The sequence below is a fragment of the Pristiophorus japonicus genome, chromosome 2 (assembly GCF_044704955.1).
Source record: "Pristiophorus japonicus isolate sPriJap1 chromosome 2, sPriJap1.hap1, whole genome shotgun sequence".
Taxonomy (NCBI): Eukaryota; Metazoa; Chordata; class Chondrichthyes; family Pristiophoridae; genus Pristiophorus; species Pristiophorus japonicus.
Window position 1 is genome coordinate 173,994,612 of NC_091978.1, and position 14,692 is coordinate 174,009,303.

At 47.1% G+C, this 14,692-nt stretch overlaps 1 protein-coding gene across 1 annotated transcript in view; it reads left to right on the forward strand.

Moving 5' to 3' along the window:
- Positions 1-14,692, forward strand: part of pds5a (PDS5 cohesin associated factor A) — a 271,909-nt gene that overhangs the window by 39,009 nt on the left and 218,208 nt on the right. The window contains exon 3 of the mRNA XM_070860770.1: positions 4,543-4,746. Coding sequence (XP_070716871.1) covers positions 4,543-4,746 — 204 coding nt within the window. The remainder of the gene's footprint in view (positions 1-4,542; positions 4,747-14,692) is intronic.

Genomic DNA, 14,692 nt, shown 5'->3' on the forward strand with positions numbered 1-14,692 from the left:
AGAGAATGCTTTGATAAGGAAGCTATCAAACTTCTAACTTGTCAGAATGTAATCCATAGAAAGGATGGTTATCACTTTAATGTAATTTGGATCCTGTCCTGTACACAATTACATTAAGATTGACAGTGATACTATTTTTAATAAAATGTTGTATTTTAATCATTTATATTGATTTTATTTTAACTTAATGAAATTTTGCCACCTGGCCAATGAAATTGTACCACTTGAGTGAAAATGTACCAGGATTCATCAGCAACCAAGATTTTGAATTAATGCCTCAAGAATCTGTGTTGTTGCACAACCAATGAGACAACAATGCTTGTTTTATTAAATGGTTTCAATGGTCTTCTGGGTATTAGATTTTCTGTGTCAGCACAACTGTCTCAATGCTAAAAGCATGTATTGGGGAAATTCCACATGCACCCAGCCCACCTTTGACCATTTAAATTAATTGTCAGAATATGGGAGTATATGCATCCAGTGTGTGGCAGGATCACTGAAGCAGAAAGTATTGCCCTACATACGTAAATGGAATTTAATGCAATGAGTACACCAATTAGTCCATCCCCCATTTGTTTTTTAATCTGAAAAAAGGTCAAGAATGTTTTATTAGGCTCTGCAAAATCATTACGTGAGTAGCTGGGAACACTGATGTCGACAAACCAGAATGTTAATGGTATTTCTACTTAATTCCTTTGCAGAAAGTTTTTGTGTAATTGCTGAATGTTGCAGACCTTGGAGTGAAATGCAGTTTAAATATAGGAGCTAATTTTGTTGTTTTGAAAAATGACTAGTTACATATTTTTAAATAGTTTGCAATAAAGTTTTATTCAGTTCCTTTTGCCAGTTAAATACATGGGTTGAAGAATCCAATAGCAATGCCGATGCTATTGCAACAACTAGACCTGGTCCAAAGGAGATCAAGGGTGGATCCTTGGGACTCCTGAGTTGACGTGCGAGGGTGGGCAGGGAAATCATTGCTTGGGAAATGCTCTGCCTATGCTTGGGTAGGTAACTGGAACCAAGCAAGAGTAATCCCATCGAACTGGACAAAGAAGGAGAGATATTGGAGGAGGGTGATGTAGTCAATCATGTCAAAGGCTGCAGAGAGGACAGTAGAGGAATAATGCACGACAGTCACATAAAATGTTGTTAATGTCATTGGTGAGGGCAGTTTTGGTGCTGTGTGACGAGTGGAAACCTGATTGTAGAGATTCCAACAGGGAGTTTGTGGAAAAGATGGGTATCGATTTGAGAGGTGACATGTTTATATTTTACAAAAAAACATTTTCTCAGTTCCCGGTCATTGGGGTCCTGATAGATGCCAATTTTGCAAATGTAAGAAAAATGTCAAAAAAAGCAGAACAATTGAAGCAAGATTGTTTGGTGAAGTACATATTTTTCTCATTGATCTCCATATCCAGCTCTCCTCCCTCTGGGACCTGAATTAAGAAGGACTTTTTTGGGTTGGGATGCTGCATTTGTAATGTCGGTGATCTATAAATAATTAAAAGAAGCAATTGAACATGGTTTTCTTTAAAAGGGGTGGGAGAAGGTGAAGGAAAGATTAATAACAATAATAACTTATTTATATAGCGCATTTAACATAGTAAAACGTTCCAAGGCGCTTCACAACAGTGTTACAGACCAACAGATGAATTTGACACCAAGCCACAGAAGAGATTAAGCCAGATGATCAAAAGCTTGTTTAAAGAGGTAGGTTTTAACGAGCGTCTTAAAGGAGGAACGAGAGGTAGAGAGGCGTAGAGGTTTAGGGAGGGAGTTCCAGAGCTTAGGGCCCAGGAGGCTGAAGGCACGGCCACCGATGGTTGAGCAGTTATAATGGCCGCAAGTTTCCACACGCGGCAAAACAGGCGCCCCACCGAGCTGGGAGCCCGTTTTTCGCGCCTGAAAAAAAACGCGGTATTCTCGAGCGCTTTGCAGCTCGATTTCTGCTTGGCGCGGTGCCCAGGGGGCGGAGCCTACCACTCGCGCCGATTTTGTAAGTAGGAGGGGGCGGGTACCATTTAAATGAGTTTTTTTTGTGCCGGCAACCTTGCGCGTGCGCGTTGGAGCGTTCGCGCACGCGCAGTGTGAAGGAAACATTGGCACTCGCCCATTTTTAAAGTGCTGCAGAAAAAGTGAAAATTTGTTTATTGAACCCTTGCAAAGGCTTGCATTTTAATTTTCTTGATATTTCTGTGTGTGAGGGTGAGGGAGTGCATTCTGTAATTAAAGATAGACTGTGATAAATGGGACACATGCACTTGTTTGAGACTATTCAAATTCTTTGTAGCTGTTCAATGTTTAAAATTTTTTAATAAAACCACATTGCCCTTCCATGATCAGCACTGAGGCTTCTTGCAGCTTTCTCCTCCTGCCGTCGGTCGGGCCCGTCGGGAACGGCTGCCTCAAGTTCTGAGGCTTCCTGTAGCCATCTCCCTGCCTCCGCCCTCCTGCCGTCAGTCGGGCCCGTTGGGAACGGCTGCCTGAACTTCTGAGGCTTCCTGCAGCCTTCTCACTGTCTCCCCCCCCCCCCGCCGTCAGGAACGGCTGCCTGAACTTCTGAGGCTTCCTGCAGCCTTCTCACTGCCTCCCTCCCCCCCCACCCCCAGCCGTCGGTTGGGCCCGTCGGGAACGGCTGCCTGAACTTCTGAGGCTTCCTGCAGCCTTCTCACTGCCTCCCCCCCCGCCTACCGTCGGGAAACCGCTGCCTGAAAGGCCTGCCTGAAGCACTTTCACACAGGTAGGAACATGGTTTATTTCATCTTTTCTTTGCTTATAAATTTTTACTCGGGTTGGATTTATTTGTATAATATTTGTATAAGTATAACTAAGGATTTATTGTGAATGTAATGACTTCCCTCTTCCCCCCCCAAAACCTCGTTCCGGACGCCTAATTTGTAACCTGCGCCTGATTTTTTAATGTGTGGACAAGGTTTTTTCAAGCCTACAAAAATCTTCACTTGCTCCATTCTAAGTTAGTTTTCACTCTGGAAACTTTCAAGTCAGGCGTCAGTGGCCAGACACGCCCCCTTTTGGAAAAAAAAATTCTGTTCAAAAGTGAAACTGTTCTACCTGACTAGAACTGCAAAAAACTTAAATGTGGAGAATTCCGATTTCTAAGATACTCCGTTCTCTACCAGTTGCTCCTAAAAATCAGGAGCAAATCATGTGGAAACTTGGGGCCATTGAGAGATGTTCAAGAGGCCAGAATTTGAGGAGCGCAGACATCTTGTGGGATTGTGAGGCTGAAAAAGATTAGAGATGGGGTGGGGCAAGTCCATGGAGTGATTTGTAAACAAGGATGAGAATTTTGAAATCGAGGCATTGTTTAACTGAGAGCCAATTTAGGTCAGAAAGCACAAGGGTGATGGATGATCTTGACTTGGTGCAGGTTAGTACACGGGCTGCTGAGTTTTGGATGACTTCAAGTTTATGTAATGTGGAAGGCCGACCAGGAGTGAGTTGGAGTAGTCAAGTCTTGGTGTAACAAAGGCGTGAATAAGAGGGTTCCAGCAGCAGAAGAGCTGAGGCAGGGGCGGAGGTTGCAATTTTATGGAGGTGGAAAAAGGCGGTTTTAGTTATACTGCGGATATGTGGCTGGAAACTTATTTCAGGGTCAAATATGACACGTAGGTTGCGAGAACAGTCTTGTTCACCTTCAGATTGATACTCGGAAGAGGAATGGAGTCAGTGGTTAGGGAACGCAGTTTGTGGCGGGGAGCAAAGATAATGGCTTTGGTCTTCACAATATTTAATTGGAGAAAATTTCTGCTTATCGAGTCCTGGATGTCGGACATGCAATCTGACAATTTAGGTACCAAGCAGGGGTCGACAGAAGTGGTTGAGAGGTAGAGCTGGATGTCGTCTGCATACATGTGGAAACTGACTCCGTGTTTTCGGATGATATCGCCAAAGGGCAGCATGTAGATGAGAAATAAGAGGGGGCCAAGGACAGATCCTTGGGAGACACCAGAGGTAACGATGCGGGAGTGGGAAGAGAAACCATTGCTGGAGATTTTCTGGCTACGATTAGATAGATAAGAGTGGACCCAGGCGAGTGCAGTCCCACCGAGCTGGACGTTGGTGGAGAGGTGTTGGAGGAGGAAGAAGGAATGGTCAACTGTGTCAAAGGCTGCAGACAGAATAGATCTTTGTCAGCTGGTAATGGGGGGAAATTGCTAACCACCATGGAGAATGGATGGGGTTCCATGCAGAACATGATACAGGTCAGGCATGTCATGGGATGTGTGTATTTAAAGTACAGGTGTCCGAAATCTCTGAGGTGAAATTTGGATATTTACTCGTAGAATGTCTGGTAGAATTTCTGCATGAGAATGATCTGAGTAATCTCATTTTGTTCTTCTCTTATATGCATTCCTATGTAATATTTAAAATTATATACTGAAGGTTAAAATGTGTGCATTCAGCATTTTAACAGCCAGTTTTCCATTTTTTATTTCCATCCCTTGTGCAGAAAATAGTTTGCACTTAATTTGGGAATGTGAGCATGACAATGTGTTCATTTTTACTGTACAGATGGTGGTTAAAACATTCATGGATATGGACCAGGATTCTGAAGATGAAAAACAACAATACCTTCCATTAGCCTTGCATTTGGCTTCAGAATTCTTCCTCAGGAACCCCAACAAAGATGTACGTCTGCTTGTGGCATGCTGCCTGGCTGATATCTTCAGAATCTATGCTCCAGAAGCTCCATACACATCTCACGACAAACTTAAGGTAAATAACGATTGTAAAAACTAACAATTCTACATTCACCAAGTGGAGATTAAGTGTTCAATCATAGAATCTATTATTCATTACATAGTTACCGCATTTATTTCAACAGGCAGATTTCTGCTTTCCCTATCAAAAGTGGCACATATTTTCATTTTCTGTTTAGCCGCAATTCTTTCTTTTGCTATCCTGATGAGACCTGAATGTCTCTTGGGCAACATTACTCTAGTTGGGGAAGGATGGAAATTAAAGTAAACAGAAGGCAGGTCGTGATCATTTATGAATAAGCTTGTTTTTCAGTTTTCGATTTGTTTCCAATTCCTATACTTCAAAATTATTCCTAGTCAATGTTTTTACTGATCTATAGATATAAATCTCACTAGTTTTGAGTTTTGCAATGGTTTTTTTTGTGCCAATTTTAGCAGCACAAGTAAATTGCATTTTTTTGCGTTTTTCGAAAAGCATTTTGAAAAGGATTGATGAAGTTAATTTAGACAGGTATCTGGGTGGTACAGTGAGATAGATGCTGACTTTTCACATCTGGAGCCTGAATTTAGTTCCAACTCGGACTTGTGGGATCGAATTGTCTCTTGGCAGCCCTAATCCAGTTTGTAGTGATGTTGGGCTGAAAGCCCAAAACTGCCTTTAGTTTGGCATTAATTGGTGTCTCGTTCGGTGACTACAGGGTGCTTTACTCACATCTGGTTGTGCTGCACGAGTTGATGCTGAGACTGGCCCCTTGAATAGCACAAAGAATTATAATAAAAGAAAAATGTTGACTTGGGAAATTTGTTTATATGATGACTGGTTCAGATGGTACAAGGGACATGAGTGAGGAGTAGGAAGGGAAATCAAGATTAAACTTTCTTCACTCAAAGAGCAACAGGCTTACAGAATAAGTTATGAAGTAAAGACACTGAAATGGCGAGTACCAATAGTTTAAGAGGCAATTCATTGAATTTCTGGAAAGAGAAGGGATGAAGAGATATGGCGAAAAGACGAGTTGGTGAATTTGATCCTTCCGAAAGGAATGAGCATGTTGGGGCTTTTCATTCTCGTCCTGCATCCTTCACAGACTGTCAAACTATAGCATCGCTTGATAGGATCTGGGGGAAATGACATAAAAATATTGTCTTGACTTTACTGCAGGAGGTCCCATATACCATCCAGTACCTCTGCAATGTCTAAAGCCCATGGTGTTGCATCATTCTGTTTTGTTTTGCATCATTTTGTTTTTCCCAACTGAAGAGTCTTGCAACCTATGTTAGAACTCATCAGTAAAGTTTCAGCTGAAGTCTTCAATCGTTTTATGGGACTGGGCTAGTTTAGACACAGAGAATCATATATTATGTTATATCTAAACCAGTTAGTGTGAGTTTTGTTTTCTGTTTTGGTTTGCATCTGGTAATGCACTTCAGAAAATTCTTAGCAGGAAATAATCCTCAGGAGTAGTTTAAGGGTTATTCTATAATTGTTAATCAAGTTCCAATTCATATGTCATAGCCTGTCACATGGAGAAATTCTCAGATTTCCTACCTATTCTTGCCTAGGTTTAACTGCAGTACATGATATTTGATGTCCTGATAGCTGACGTAATGGCTTTTATATTGTGGCAACCCCTTCCCTAATTTTATACTATTTGCTACATTTTGCAGAGTGTGGAGAAACATAATTATCTGATAGGCTCTTTGTTTGAATTATGTACACCCTCCACGCACCACATTCATCAACACAGACCATTTGGGGAAGAGGGAAGTTCATGTCAAGTGCTGGGCTTTTATGTGATAATAGCATACTGGAATAGAAGATCATATTCTATTGAGCTCTTGAAGGGAAAAAAATTACAGGGCTATGAGGAAAGAGCAGGGAAATGGGACTAATTGGATAGCTCTTTCAAAGAGCCAGCACAAGCGTGATGGGCCGCATGGTCTCCTTTTGTGCTATCAGTCTATGATTCTATTGAATGTGTGCCCCAACCTATCAGCAACATCATGACATTTTCATGTGTGTACTTATCATTTGGTTTCCCCAAAACTTATTAAGAAAGGCCATTCTGTGGTCTGTAGAGGGTGAATTTTATCCAAAAGTCCATATCTGAGAGATAACTATCTCCCCCAGATTCTAAACATCAAGTTCTAATCTCTAGTACATGGTGAAATGGCAATTTGGCCATGTGATAATTATGTTGACTTTGGCTTTCTTCAAATAACATTGGTGTTTAAAATGAGCATAAGCTTGGCTCGGTTGATTCCTTTGAGTCAGGAGGTTGTGGGTTCAAGCCTTGTCATGAACTTCCATAGATATACATTACATGGAATCTACAACGCAGAAGCAGGTCTTTCGGTCCAAATTGATACCCCACAGAGCCTCCCACTTGTGTTACCTCTTCCCACCTTGCCCTCATATCCTTCTATTCCCTTCTCCCTCGTGTATGCACCACCATCATCATCATCATCATAGGCAGTCCCTCGGAATCGAGGAAGACTTGATTCCACTCTAAAAGTGAGTTCTCAGGTGGATGTACAGTCCAATGCAGGAATTACAGTCTCTGCCACAGGTAGGGCAGACAGTGGTTGAAGGAAAGAAAGGGTGGGGAGCGTGGTTTGCTGCACGCTCCTTCCGCATGCTCTTGGCGACAGGACTCGAGGTGCTCGGCGCTCTCCCGGATGCTCTTGGGTGGTCTTGGGCCAGTTATTCCCAGGTGCCGGTGAGGATGTTGCACTTTATCAAGGAGACTTTGAGGGTGTTCTTGAAATGTTTCCTCTGCCCACCTGGACTCGTTTGCCATGTCGGAGCTCCGAGTAAAGTGCTTGCTCAAGGAGTCTCGTGTTGGACATGCGGACGATGTGCCCCGCCCAACGGAGCTGGTCGAGTGTGGTCAATGCTTCAGTGTTGGGGATGTTGGCCTGAGCGAGAACACTGACAGTGCGTCTATCCTCCCAGTGGATTTGCAGGATCTTGCGGAGGCAGCGCTGCTGGTGGTATAGCAGGACGGGTATCACTACTGCCCTGTAGACCATAAGCTTGCTGCCAGATTTGAGATCCCGGTCTTCAAACACAATCTTCCTCAGGCAACCGAAGGCTGCGCTGGCACATTGGAGGCGGTGTTGAACCTCATCATCGATGTCTGCCTTTGCTGATAGTAGGCTCCCGAGGTATGGAAAATGGTCCACGTTGTCCAAGGCCATACCATGGATTTTAATGACCGGGGGGGCAGTGCTGTGCGGCGGGGCCAGGTTGGTGGAGGATCTTTGTCTTACGGATGTTTAGTGTAAGACCCATGCTTTCGTACGGCTCAGTGAAGGTGTTGACGATGGCTTGGAGTTCGGCCTCTGAGTGTGTGCAGACGCAAGCGTCATCCGCGTACTGTAGTTCGATGGGACGACCTTGGATCATACCTGGAGGCGGCAAAGGTTGAACAGGTTCTCATTGGTTCTATAGCTTAGTTCCACTCCAGCGGGGAGCTTGTTGAGAGTGAGGTGAAGCATTGCAGCAAGGAAGATTGAGAAGAGCGTTAGTGCGATGACGCAGCCCTGGTTGACACCAGTCCGGATATGGATTGGGTCTGTGGTGGATCTGTTGGTCAGGATCATGGCTTGCATGTTATCGTGGAGCAGGTGGAGGATGGCGACAAACATTTGGGGGCAGCCGCAATGGAGGAGGGCGCTCCATAGTCCCTCATGATTGACAGTGTCAAAGGCCTTTGTGAGGTATAAGAAAGCCACGTACAAGGGTTGATGCCATTTGCTGCATTTCTCTTGTAGTTGTCGCACGGTGAAGATCATGTCCGCTGTACCCCTTAGTGGACGGAATCCACATTGCGACTCTGGGAGGAGCTCTTCAGTCACAGGGAGAAGACGATTGAGGAAGATTCTTGCAATGACATTCCCAGTGGCCGACAGCAGGGAGGTTCCTCTCAAGTTACCGCAGTCAGACTTGTCCCCTTTTTTGAAGATGGTCACGATTACGGCATCTCGGAGATTTTCTGGTATGCACTCCTCTGTCCAGATGAGGGAGATGAGTTCATGCATTCGTGCCAATAATGCTTCACCGCTATAATTTAGTGCCTCGGCGGGGATTCTATCTGCTCCTGTTGCCTTGTTATCCTTGCGCTGACTGGCCTTTTCTTCCTCATGTTGGGCTGGAGTTTTGCCGAGATGGTGGCGGGTAGCATGCTGCGGGATGGAGTCTGGGACACTCTCATCGAAGACAGAGTCTCGGTTAATGGGATCTTTGAAGTGCTCCTTCCAGCAGGCACTGACTGTCTTGGTGTCCTTAATGAGTGCCCCTCCATTCAGCAGTGGTGTGGGGCCTTGGGTGCTTGGGCCGTAGGTGGTCTTGACTGTGCTGAAGAATCCTCGCACATCGTGGTTGTCGACCAGCTGCTGGGTCTCCTGTGCTTTCTGCGCCCACCATCTATTCTTTAGGTTGTGGGTTTTTTGTTGGACCTCGGCAATCAGCCACCTGTAGAGCTGCTTTGCTACTTCCGAATTGGGTTACTGCTTTAAGTTCAGAAATGCCTTGCCCTTATTAGCTCCTGGATCTTCTGGTCATTCTCGTCAAACCAGTCTTGGTGTTTCCTGGTTGAGTGACTGAGCGTCTCTTCGCAGGCACTGGTTTTGGAGACCTTGAGGGCAGACCAAGCGCTGTGGGCACTCTGTGTGTCTCGGGGTCATTGAGGGTCGCCAGGTTGGCAGTGAGGCGCTCTTTATATAAGGCTTTCTTAACTTGATCTTTGAGTGCCCCAGCATTGATTTTCCTGCGGCATTGTTTCTGTTGCCATCGTTGCTTTGAGGCTATGTTGATGAGATGATGGAACGGATTAGGTGGTGGTCCATCCAGCAGTCGTCTGCTCCTGTCATGGCGTGGGTGATGCGCACATCCTTGCGGTCCCTCGCTCGGACGATGATGTAGTCGAGCAGATGCCAATGCTTGGCGAGAGGGTGTTGCCATGATGCCTTGTACTTGTCCCTCTGGCGGAACAAAGTGTTGGTGATGACAAGGTCGTGTTCTCGGCATTTTGTCAGGAGCAGGGTGCCACTGGAGCTGGTTTTCCCTACCCCCTCTCAGCTGAACATGCCTCCCCCAGAGGGCTGAGTCCTTAATGATTCTGGCATTGAAGTCGCCAAGGACAATCAGCTTGTCGTGTATGCACTAGGCCACCTCTTGATGCATAAATGTTATTTGCTTCATCCACTCCATGTGGCAGCATGTTCCACATTTCCACTACTCTACTAAAAATTCCCCGTGTTCTTTATTTGATTTCTTTCTGGTTATCTTATTTTTATGCCCCTTTGTTCTTGACTCACTGATTAATGGAAACAGTCTCTCCACATCCACTATATTGAACCCTTATATAATTTTAAAACTCTCTCAGGTCTCCTCTTAGATTGCTCAATCTTTTTTGATAGTTGCATTCTCAGTTCTGGTGAAATTGATGATGAATATTTCCTGCACGTTCTCCAGTGCTTCAGTATGGAGTTTTATAATATGGAGACAAAAACTGCACATAGTATTCCAAATGTGGTCTAACATAATCTCGATCTGAGATTTTGGCATCACTGACGAGGCTTGTCACTCTGAGGAGGTGGGAGACAGCCTTATTCAACCACTGCAGTCCATGTGGTATTCCTTATTGTGGTTTGATACACTTCAGCGGCTTGTTAGGCCACTTCAGGGGTCAGTTAAGCATCAACCTTGGTGGTGTGGGACTGGAGCCACCTATAGGCCAGAGAGGGTAAGGATCACAAGTTTTCTTCCTGAAAGGACATTAGTTGTTTTTTTACAACAGTCCAACAGAATCTTCACCTTTTTTATTTAGATATTTTTAAACTATATTCAGATACTCTGCCATGGTGGGATTTGAACTCAAATTATCTGGATGTACAGAAGACACCAAGTCGCTGGAGATATATCACCAACGATGTCTGCGCAAGATCCTGCAAATCCTCTGGGAGGACAGGCGCACCAACATCAGTATCCTCATCCAGGCTAACATCCCTAGCATTGAAGCACTGACGACACTCGATCAGCTTCGCTGGGCAGACCACATAGTTCACATGCCAGACACGAAACTCCCAAAACAAGTGCTCTATGTGGAGCTCCTTCACGGCAAACGAGCCAAAGGTGGGCAGTGGAAACGTTACAAGGACACCCTCAAAGCCTCCCTGATAAAGTGCGACATCCCCACTGACACCTGGGAGTCCCTGGCCAAAGACTGCCCTTAGTGGAGAAAGTGTATCCGGGAGGGCTTTGAGCGCTTCGAGTCTCAACGCCGAGAGCATGAAGAGGTCAAGCGCAGGCAACGGAAGGAACGTGCGGCAAACCAGTCCCACCCATCCCTTCCCTCAATGACTGTCTGTCCCACCTGTGACACAGTCTGTGGCTCTCGTATTGGACTGTTCAGCCACCAAAGAACTCACTTCGGGAGTGGAAGCAAGTCTTCCTCGATTCCGAGGGACTGCTTATGATGATGATGAACATCAGGCTCAATTTTCCCCAAAAGCTTTTTATTTTTCGCGTACTTGAAGAGTTGTGCCCGTTTTTTGAGGCCCAAATACGCCAAAAAGAAAGTTCTACATTTCCCCGTTTGATTTCTTCATTTTGGTGCAGCCTAACCTGTCCTGTCGTTTTGGGGGTGGAGCCTTGATCTGCGCCAAAAAGATCGGGTTGCCATGGTACCCAGGGACACAAAGCGGGCCAAGGCTGCAAAGTGAAACATAACTGCCAGCTCGCAACACATTAAAATACATTGCAGCAACTTACCTCCAATTATTAAGGTGCCCCCCACCACCTTGCCGGTGTCGGATCCCAGGCCGAAGGGCTTCCTGGTCTGCTTCCCTGCCCCGAGCCCTGGCCGAGTGACCTGCCGGTCTGCTCCCCCAACCAAGTGACCTGCCGGTCCGCTCCCTCCCCTCCCCCCCCCCCCCCCCCCCCCCCGGGCCAGCCAACCAAGTGACCTGCTGGTTCGCTCTCCCAACCAAGTGACTTTGCCAGTCAGCGCCCCCCCATCCCCAACCAAGTGACCTGCTGGTCCGCTCACCCCTCTCCCGCAACCAAGTGACCTGCCGGTCCGCTCCCCGCCCCTGACCAAAAGGCTTGCCGGTCCGCTCCCCCGCCCGCCCCTAGCCCCAGTGCCTTGGCAATCCCGCTCCCTCCGCCCCTTGCCCTGGCCGAGTGGCCTCCCGGTCCGCTCCTCCGTCCCTAGGCCTGGCCGAGTGGCCTCCTGGTCCACTCCCCACGCCCCGAGCCCTGGCTGAATGGCCTCCTCCTCCCTCCCGGTCCCTGCACCTAACTATACCCGAAAGGCTTCTCCCCCTCTCTCTTGCCCCTCCTGCTGCTGCTGTCCGGGCATCTGCTGCACTTACCTGCGCCGATTTCCTTAACTTTCCAGAAGATTTTTCCGCAGAGACCAAATACGCTGACCTAAGAAGAACTGGAGTAGCTCTCAGCTGGCCAAACTTTCCTAAATGATCAGAATTACCACGGATGGCAGGTTACACCCCCTTTGGCTTAAAAAATACTCACCAAAAAAAATCATGACGAACTGAGTTACGCTGGTGCAAATTGATCGGGGAAACTTTTTTTTAACTTGGGCCAAAGAAAGCAGCCTGCTCCAAAAAATGGCGCAAATCACTGGAGATAATTGAGCCCATAACCACTACGCCACCGAACCCACAAAGTAAGGGCAACTTGATGGGTGAGTAGGATTTGGTGTGACAGGATATGTGCAGCAGAGTTTTACGAATATAAGAAATAGGAGCAGGAGTTGTCCATACGGCCCCTCGAGCCTGCTCCACCATTCAATAAGATCATGGCTGATCTGATCTTGGCCTCAACTCTGCTTTCCTGCCTGTTCCCCATAACCCTTGACTCTCTATAGTTCAAGAATCTGTTTATCTCAGCCTTAAATATATTCAATGACCCAGCCTCCACAGCTCTCTGGGGCAGAGAATTCCAACAATTCACAACCCTCTGAGAGAAGAAATTCCTTCTCATCTCTGTCTTAAATGGGCAACCCCTTATTCTGAAACTATGCCCCCTAGTTCTAGTTTCCCCCACGAGGGGAAACATCCTCTTAGCATCGACCTTGTCAAGCCCCCTCAGAATCTTATATGTTTCAATAAGATCACCTCTCATTCTTCTAAACTCAATGAGTACAGGCCCAACCTGCTCAACCTTTTCTCATAAGACAACCCCTTCATCCTAGGAATCAACCTAGTGAACATTCTCTGAGCTGCCTCCAATGCAAGTGTACCCCTCCTTAAATAAGGAGACCAAAACTGTATGCAGTACTCTGTCCGACAGAATCATCAGCTTTTTATTTATCAGATTTTAAAAAACTATATTCAGATTCTCTGTCATGGTGGAATTTGAGCTCAAATTATCTGGATTGTCCAGAGACCTGAATTAATAATCTAGTAACATAACCATTTCACTACCGTACCCGCAAAGTAAGGGCAACTTGATGGGTGAGTGGGATTTGGTGTGGGATAGGATACGTGCAGCAGAGTTTTAAGAACATAAGAAATAGGAGCAGGAGTAGGCCATGCGACCCCTCGAGCCAGTTGTAGCAAGACTTACCTATTTTTATGCTCCATCCCCCTTGTAATAAAGGTCAACATTCCATTTGCCTTCCTAATTACTTGCTGTACCTGCATACTAACTGTGTTTCATGTATGAGGACACCCAGATCTGTCTGTACGCAACATTCTGTAGTCTCCATTTAAATAATATTTTGCTTTTCTATTCTTCCTACCAATGTGGACAACCTCAAATTTTCCCACATTATACTCCATCTGCCAAATTTTTGCCCACTCATTTAACCTATCTATATTGCTTTGCAGGCTCTCTTTCCTCCTCACAACTTGCTTTCCCACCTATCTTTGCATTGTTAACAAATTTGGCTACAATACACTTTGTCCCTTCATCCAAGTCATTAATAGAGATTGTAAATAGTTGAGGCCTGAGCACTGATCCCTGTGGCACCCCACAGTTTTTCATGAGCTTATGTTTGTACAGGGTAGAACGATTACTTCAATGGAAAGAAAAACCGATCAGGATGTGACTGGCAAATAGACACACCAAATGTTTTTTCCTCAGCAAACACCCCTAAAAACAGATTAATTAATTTAGTGTTTGTAGGACTTGTTTGAGTGCAAATTGGTTGCTACATTGCCTGCATAACAATGGAGGGGGGGGGGTGGGAGGGGGGGGGGTGAGGAAGGGGGAGTGGGGGGGGGGAGGAGGAAGGGGGAGGGGGGGGGAGGAGGAAGGGGGAGTGGTGGGGGGAGGAGGAAGGGGGAGTGGTGGGGGGAGGGAGGAAGGGGGAGGGTGGGGGGGAGGAGGAAGGGGGAGTGGTGGGGGGAGAAGGAAGGGGAGTGGGGGGGAGGAGGAAGGGGGAGTGTGGGGGAGAAGGAAGGGGGAGTGGTGGGGGAGGAGGAAGGGGGAGGGGGGGGGAGAAGGAAGGGGGAGTGGTGGGGGGAGGAGGAAGTGGGAGTGGTGGGGGGAGGAGGAAGTGGGAGTGGTGGGGGGAGGAGGAAGTGGGAGTGGGGGGGGAGGAGGATGGGGAGTGGTGGGGGGAGGAGGAAGTGGGAGTGGTGGGGGGGAGGAGGAAGGGGGAGTGGGGGGGGAGGAGGAAGGGGGAGTGGGGGGGAGGGGGAGTGGGGGGGGGGAGGGGGGAGTGGGGGGGAGGAGGAAGGGGGAGTGGGGGGGAGGAGGAAGGGGGAGTGGGGGGGAGGAGGAAGGGGGAGTGGGGGGGGGGAGGAGGAAGGGGAGGTGGGGGGGGGGAGGAAAGGGGGAGTGGGGGGGGAGGAAGGGGGAGGGGGGGGAGGAGGAAGGGGGAGGGGGGGAGGGGAGGAGGGGGAGGGGGGGGGAGGAGGAAGGGGGGGAGTGGGGGGGGGTGGTGGAAGGGGGGGCAGTGGGGGGGCGGAGGACTGGGGGCAGTGGT